This window comes from Ailuropoda melanoleuca, chromosome 4 (genome assembly GCF_002007445.2).
Source record: "Ailuropoda melanoleuca isolate Jingjing chromosome 4, ASM200744v2, whole genome shotgun sequence".
Classification (NCBI taxonomy): domain Eukaryota; kingdom Metazoa; phylum Chordata; class Mammalia; order Carnivora; family Ursidae; genus Ailuropoda; species Ailuropoda melanoleuca.
Window position 1 is genome coordinate 15,983,021 of NC_048221.1, and position 7,382 is coordinate 15,990,402.

Genomic DNA, 7,382 nt, shown 5'->3' on the forward strand with positions numbered 1-7,382 from the left:
AGAGGGGGTGCCTCCTCTTGGCCACAGAGGGGGGAAAGCCAACAGCAATAGGTGGAGGTTGAGCAGATGCCTCGGTCCTGTGGGAGAGTGAGTGTTCGTTCCTGGTCATCACCCAGCTAGCACACCTGTCCATCTGTCAGTCTGCCACATGGGCCGTTTTCAACGCATGACTGCCTGCCTTCAGTCACACTGGTGTGTCAGTCTTTGGGGACTGGCAGAATCCTCAGTCACTCAAGAGCTTTCCATCACCTGGAAAAAACACACTACACTATCTGTTTCTTTTGAGAGAGATGGAGCTGCACAGAAGAAGGGGTGGGGACAGGAGTGTGGTGAAGGAGTAAGGATAAGACGATGGCAGAGGTGGTAGGGACAGTGGTTATGGGGCTGGTGGCGATAATGGTGATGGCCGTGATGGTGTTAATGTTGCCTTTGGTGGTGATGGTGATAGTGGTGATGCAGGTGGTGGTAATACCGGTGGTAGTGGTGTTGGTCGTGGTGGGAATAGCACTGGTGGTGGTGGTTATACTGCTGGTATAGTAGTCAGTGCTCATGGTGGTGATGGTGCTGGCAGATGGTGATGGTTGTGTCTGGTGGTGTCGGTCAAGGTGATGACGGTTGGTGATGGTGGTGGTGGTTATTGATGGAGGTGCTAGTCGAAATGATGGAAATGGTAGCTAAGGGGCTGATAATGGGTCAGGGTGAGCAGGGCGGCTACGCAGGGATCAGACTCCTCAGCAGCCTGGATCCCCAATGCCAGAGGCACAAAGAGAACTTCCGGTTAATCTTGGAGCCCCTTGGATTAGGGCAGGTCCAGTTGTCAACCCTTGAGCCCCATCCTTCAAGGCTACTTCTGCCCCAGTAGGCTGTAGCTGGGGGAGGTGGGGGCAAAGCCCGGAGAGAGGAGCGAGCACATGGGAATCTGCTCCAGCCCTTCCTGGGGGGTCCATGGGCCTTGATCCAGCTGAGATCTCAGGGTCCAACTCAGACTCCAGGGACACACAGAAGCACAGACACCCANCGAGCCCCATCCTTCAAGGTTACTTCTGCCCCAGTTGGCTGTAGCTGGGGGAGGTGGGGGCAAAGCCCGGAGAGAGGAGCGAGCACATGGGAATCTGCTCCAGCCCTTCCTGGGGGGTCCATGGGCCTTGATCCAGCTGAGATCTCAGGGTCCAACTCAGACTCCAGGGACACACAGAAGCACAGACACCCAACAGACACTCCTGCTAAGGAACAGCTGCATGACACAGTGGCAGACGCGCAGACACGGACCTTTGCGCAGAAACGCACGTACACACTCATGTGCCAGACACCTGAGGCTCACGTCCCAGATGTGCATGCTGGACAGTCCCCAGGGGAGAATGCACAAACAGGGGCCCCCTGGAGTGAACCACCCGCCAAACCGAGAGCGCCGGCTGCCAGACGACCGCGCCTCCGCGCACGCGCAAAGACGCGCACGCGCCTCCGCTAAGTGAAACCAGCGGAACCCCAGCCCGGCCGAGCCAATTGGAGACTCCTTGGCCCTAGAAGCCCTCGCTGCTGCCACTGAGAGACGCGGTCAATTAACTTCACCCTGCAGCCAGGCTCCCTGACCCACCCCGCCCGGCCAGCCCGCCCCTTCCCCAGCCCGCCTCCTTCCTTCCCTGCCTCCCCCTGGCTCTCTGCCCTGCAACGCTCCAGTCAGACAGGAGACCGGCCCTGGGATGTCGGATGGGGAGGCAGCTCCGCCTGTTGAGGGTCTGAGGGGGGCCAGGCTCTGCCCTGTGGAATCTGAGGGGACACAGCCCTGCTCTGAGACGGAGGGGGTCTAAGGGGACAGACATGTGCCAGGCCCAGGTGTCTGAGGGGACTCGGCCCCACTGAAGGGGGAGGGGTATGTGAGGGATGTATTAACCTCCGTGGGTCCCACTCATGGAAGTAGCTAGGCTTGGTCACACTGAGCTGTCCCCAGGGCAGGATGCTGCCGTTCCTCTGACCCACCTTGAACTCTTAAGTCAGGGGAACACAGGTTCAGGGTGAGACCCCCTCTCCTCCTCCCCGCCCCCATGTCCATGATGTTCTTGTTCTCTTCCTCAAAATGATGCCAATGTATCCCAGTGGGTGGCAGCCAGGGCCGGGGTTGTGCAGGTTGGAAGGAAGAGAAGGAAGCACGTTCCAGAGGGAACAGCAGGAGCAAAATTGCCTGTCAGCATCGTCAGAACACAGAGTCTGCTTGGGGGGAAGGAGCTTCCAGATAAGCAGTGGGATGTAGGTGACTCCCACTCACAGTGCACAGGAGTGCCCGCCCAGCCAGACCACTGGCCAGCAATTCCTCTGACCTCTAGCTCTTGGGACCGCAAGGGTGGGAGCAGCTGAGGCACTCACCATTTACTGGGGAAAGCAGTGACTGGGGAGAGGGCCAGGATGGAAATTGGTGACTCCAAAGGTCCCCCAGGGCACTAGGGCTTGAAAGAATCCAGGCCTGGTTTATTTCCCCGGAGTTCACCACTCCTTATCCACCCCCTCTCCCCACCAGGTCCCCAACAGACAGGATCCTGTGAGGATCCATCCTGGGACATTCCATCCCTTTCCCATATACCCTTGGGGAACAGACTGAACAGAGAATATCAGTGGCTGCAGCCCGCAGGGTTACTAGCGGACAGGCAGGGGACGTCCCCCGTCCCTCTTTTATCCTTCGGGTGGGACAGTCTCTGCCCTTTGGAGCCTCAGCTTCCCATCTGTAAAATGGGAGCTACATAAGGCAAAGTTCCCAAATTCTAGACTCAGAGCCTTTGGAAAGGGGGGAATCCGTTAGGGAGGTTGGGATGGTCGTGGGACCTGCCAGTGCGCTGGAAAGGCCTACCTGCAGTCTGACGTTCAACTTGGTAGGTGGATGCAGATGACGTCATGACCAAAGAGGAGCAGATCTTCCTGCTGCACCGCGCCCAGGCCCAATGCCAGAAGCGGCTCAAAGAAGTCCTGCAGAGGCCAGGTGGGGGCGGAGCCGGGTGGGGCGGGGCCAAAGAAGGAGGGTCTGGGGGCCAGGTCCAGAGAGGGAGGGAGGGGCCCAATGAAAGTGAGAGCCTAGGATGCAGAACCAAGCGGCATCAGGAGAGGGGGCTCCCGGTTAAAAGGGGGGTCAGGTGTGATCAAAGTGAGCAGGCTGAAATGCAGAGCCTTCCCTCCCAGGGTAGGATCAGGGCAGTGCGAAGGCAGCCACAGTCCGAATCATCCCCAGCGGGCTTGGATCTGGCAAGGCACACCAGGATTAGGAGCTCTGAGTAGGGTGCCAAACCCCACTGGGGTGTACTGGGACAGCTTCCTGGAGGAGGAGGTATCCAAGGCAGGTCCAAAAGAATAAGTAGGTCTTTGAAGAAGGCCACCTGGTCAGAGGACAAGGCTGAGGTGTCCAGGGTCAGAATCAAGGATCCATGGGACTAGATGGGGAGGAGGATAGAGGGGTCAGGTTGGGTATCTATGACTCTGAGTCATGGTCACTGTCCGGGAGAGGGTGTTTGACCAGGGGTCAGGAGGGCTTCTGCACACCAGCATAGCGTCTTCAGGGACCCCTGCCAAGGCCAAGGCGGGAGGGGCCCTCACCTGCCTCCCCAGCTCCTGCCCCATCTCCAGCTGGTCTCTTCCCTGAGTCCACTTCCTGGAAGCGGAGATGGGAGCTCATTAGCATCCATCCAGGCCTCTGCCGCCTGTCTGATTAATCTCATCAACCTGGAAGAGGCCCAGGCCCCGCCTGACTGGCCAGGAGACCAGCTTCCTGTCTGGAGCTGGCCCCTAGACTGCCGGGGACACAAGGGCACACAGTGACACACTCCATAGCACACGGACTGTGCTCATAGTCACAGGCATTCACATGGTCTCTGCAGTCCCAGCCCTGTCCACACTGGCCTCGCTGGTGGCTCTGTGGTTGCCTGCCCCAGTCACATCAGGGTCTGGGGGTCAGATGGGGCCCCACACCCTGGGTCCTGAACCCAGCGCTCTTGCTAGTTGTGGAAGCCCGGAGGCACCTTCCCTCCCTCCCCATGCCATGTCCTGACGGAGCCCCTCTCTTCCAGCTCCACCCCGTCGTCCTCCTTCTGCTGTCCCTCCTAACACTCCGGGATCAGGCAGGATTACAGCCATTCCAGCCCATTCGAGGTGTTTGCACTCAGCCTTGCGTTACTGCCACAAACCCTGACCTGGGAGGGCGGGGGGCCCTGCTCGGGCTGTAACTGAAGGGACACAAGTCAGATAATGAGGGAGACTTTTCAGCGAGGTGGAGAGACCTCGAACAGCTCTCTAATGGAGAGAAAGGCCAGCCCAACTCAGACAGCCTCCAGGGTCCTTCTGTGGACTCTGGGAACTCCTAGCTCAAGTATCCGAGGGCAGGGGACGGGTAGGTAGACTCGCTTCAACACTGCACACTCTTCCTCAAGTTGTCCACACCGCCAGCTTCCTGAGCTACACCGTGCCCTGGCCCGCCTTCATTTTCACTGTTTAACCTCTGTGGACAGCACCCCTTCTGTCCACTTTTGTCCTGCGCCCCCTGGCGGGGCCCTGTCCTCCTGCATGGGCTCTGGCTCCCGCTCCTGGGTCAGAGGACATTGCTTCTGCCCGTGTCTTGCCCACACTTACCGCTCAGCCCACTGGTTGATCCCACGCCCGCCTGGTGTGCGCTCCCATTTGAACCTCCTGTTGACAGTCTCCATGCTCTCTGCTTAATTCTGCACCCGATGAGCGCTTTACAGTTTGTAAAGCACTTTCTCGCTTGTTACCTCAGCTCTCGCAACAGCCTGGGCTGTCAGCAGGGCAGGCATCAACCCCCACCGTACAAAGGGGGTGCCTCGGAGGTAGGAGGGTGCCCTAGGTCTCCTGCCATAGCACAGTTGACAGCCATAACTGCCCTGGTTTCTCCAGCTGACATAATGGAATCAGACAAAGGATGGGCATCTGCGTCCACATCAGGGAAGCCTAAGAAAGAGAAGGCATCTGGGAAGCTCTACCCGGAGTCTGAGGAGGACAAGGAGGCACCCACTGGCAGCAGGCACCGAGGTACGTCTGTGCCTCTGAGCATCCATCCCAGACGGGCTGGGACCCACCCACCTCACTGCTCTACCCCCTTTCTGTGCACTCATGCTCTCCAGCTCTTGTGGACAGGAAGAGGCTGTGACCACCTCCCCAGGAAAGCAGGGGAGGGGCTGGGAGGACACAGAGCCCAGAAGGTATCATGCGCAGGGGGCTGGTAGCTGGATGGGGCTGGACCCCCAGGAGATCTGGGCAGAGCACTTGCCCTGCACTACCCCAGGGGTGGACCCAGGGCTCTGGCCCTTCCCATGGAGAGAGATGACAGAGAACCTGGGAGACAGAGGGGCAGGGAGAGATACAAAGAGAGGGAGAGACAGAGGGGACCAGGAGGCATAAACTGGGACTGGGACTCAGTGTGTCAGAGGAGGGTGCACCCAAACACATAGTGTGGTGGGCCATAGACACAGAGCAGGGGAGGAGGGTGGCTGTGGAGCAGCAGGGCTGAGACAGTGGGATGAGGAGGGGAGAAGAAAACAGAGGGAGGGAGATGCAGGGCTGTGTTGTCCCTCAGGAAGGTAAGGAGAGACAAACGCAGAGCCCAGGCTGCAGCCACAGGGCCGGTTTGAACCGGCTGGGTGGGCAGCAGATTCCAGATGGGCCACATCTGGGAGGCTGTGGTCACCCTGTGGCTCCCCAGGGACCAGAGGGAATTGTGGGCCTAGCCAGGCGGGGCTGGGAATATGGTGCCCAGGACAGAGAGCCTTTCACCAAGCTGGGGTGGGTCCAGCCATCAAGGCAGCCTTCCAGGATGGCTGAAGAGTCCTGTGGTTGGAGCCTTACAGGGGGAAAGAAGGGAGTTGGGTGGGTGGTAAGCAGAAGATTCAGAGTCTGGGGACCCTCCAAGGTCACTTAGTATCTCTACTGTGAGGCTGGAGACCCAAAGAGGATATGTCACCCTGTCTTTGAACCCCACAATTAGCACTTAGATTTGGGGAATTATACCTCCCCCTACGAGTGGTCATTGGAGTCTCATAGCAGGTGCGTAGGGTGGTCTGGGATGGTGGTGGAAGCACGGGCTGATCCAGTCAATCCCAGATACCCAGTGAGGAACCTGTACCGCAAAGAGGGGGGACACCTGCGTGAGGTCAGCAGCTCTTCGGGAGTCCAGCTGGGACTGGAAGCTAGACCTCCTGCCTCCTGCCCGTGGATCCTGGGCAAGGGTCACATGGAAAGCATTCTCAGCTAAGGGAGTTAGTCTGGGCATTTGCCCTTCTCCAGGGACACCTAGAGGTGAGACCGAGGGCAGAGGAAAAAGAGAGAGGCCTGGCCAGGGACTGAGTACCTGAGGAGGGCAGGGCCCTAGGCTGTATGACCTCGGCAAATCACTTGCCTCTCTTGGCCTCCACCAGCCAATCTAGAAAATAGGGCCAGTGCCAGTGCCCACATATAGGGGCTGTGGGTGAATTCTGTGAGGCCAGGGATGCAACTCTATGCAGGACACAGTGGGTAGTAAGGCTCCATACATTCTCCCCAGACTCCCCAGGCCTGAGTTCTCCAGTCCTGGGGCACACCTGTCCCTGAGGGAGCCAGCGACCACAGGTGTGTTCATTCTTCTGGGTCACTAACCATGGACTTGACTGGTGTCCCCCACCTTGTCTGTCTGTCTCTGTGGGCACAGGGCGCCCCTGCCTGCCCGAGTGGGACCACATCCTTTGCTGGCCGCTGGGGGCACCAGGTGAGGTGGTGGCCGTGCCCTGTCCCGACTACATTTATGACTTCAATCACAAAGGTAAGGCAGGCTGGAGTAGGGTGGGGACCACGGGGGTGCCAGGACTTGGAGCTCAGGGCTCCAGACCTCTCCGCCTGCCCTGACCTTCCCCGTGGACCTGCAGGCCATGCCTACCGACGCTGTGACCACAATGGCAGCTGGGAACTGGTGCCTGGGCACAACCGGACATGGGCCAACTACAGCGAGTGTGTCAAGTTCCTGACCAATGAGACTCGTGAGCGGGTGCGAGCTTTCCCCCTCCCCAAGCCCGGTCTGGAGAAAGTCACCCCCACCCCATTGGTGACCCCTCAGCTAGGCCTGCCGCCTCCGGCAACCTTAAGCTGGCCTCTGACCCTTCACCTGAGTCCCAGGGCTCTGACGGTGTGTCCCCACCGGCACAGGAGGTGTTCGACCGCCTGGGCATGATCTACACCGTGGGCTACTCCGTGTCGCTGGCCTCCCTCACCGTGGCCGTGCTCATCCTGGCCTACTTCAGGTGGGCGGGGCCGGGGGCGGGGCCGACGCAGGGGGCCTGCCCTCCCCTCAGCGCCGCCCTCCGCGGGGCCGGGCGTCCCTACCCCCCCACCCCGCCCCGCGCGCAGCCTGGCTTCCTGGCCCC

General features: G+C 59.7%; 1 protein-coding gene across 1 annotated transcript in view; it reads left to right on the forward strand.

Annotated features, from left to right (window-relative positions):
* The window catches only part of PTH1R (parathyroid hormone 1 receptor), a 21,063-nt gene that overhangs the window by 8,615 nt on the left and 5,066 nt on the right, over positions 1–7,382 (forward strand). The window contains exons 3-7 of the mRNA XM_034657203.1: positions 2,866–2,968; positions 4,888–5,022; positions 6,674–6,784; positions 6,888–7,006; positions 7,165–7,259. Of these exons, the coding sequence (XP_034513094.1) occupies positions 2,866–2,968; positions 4,888–5,022; positions 6,674–6,784; positions 6,888–7,006; positions 7,165–7,259 (563 nt within the window). The remainder of the gene's footprint in view (positions 1–2,865; positions 2,969–4,887; positions 5,023–6,673; positions 6,785–6,887; positions 7,007–7,164; positions 7,260–7,382) is intronic.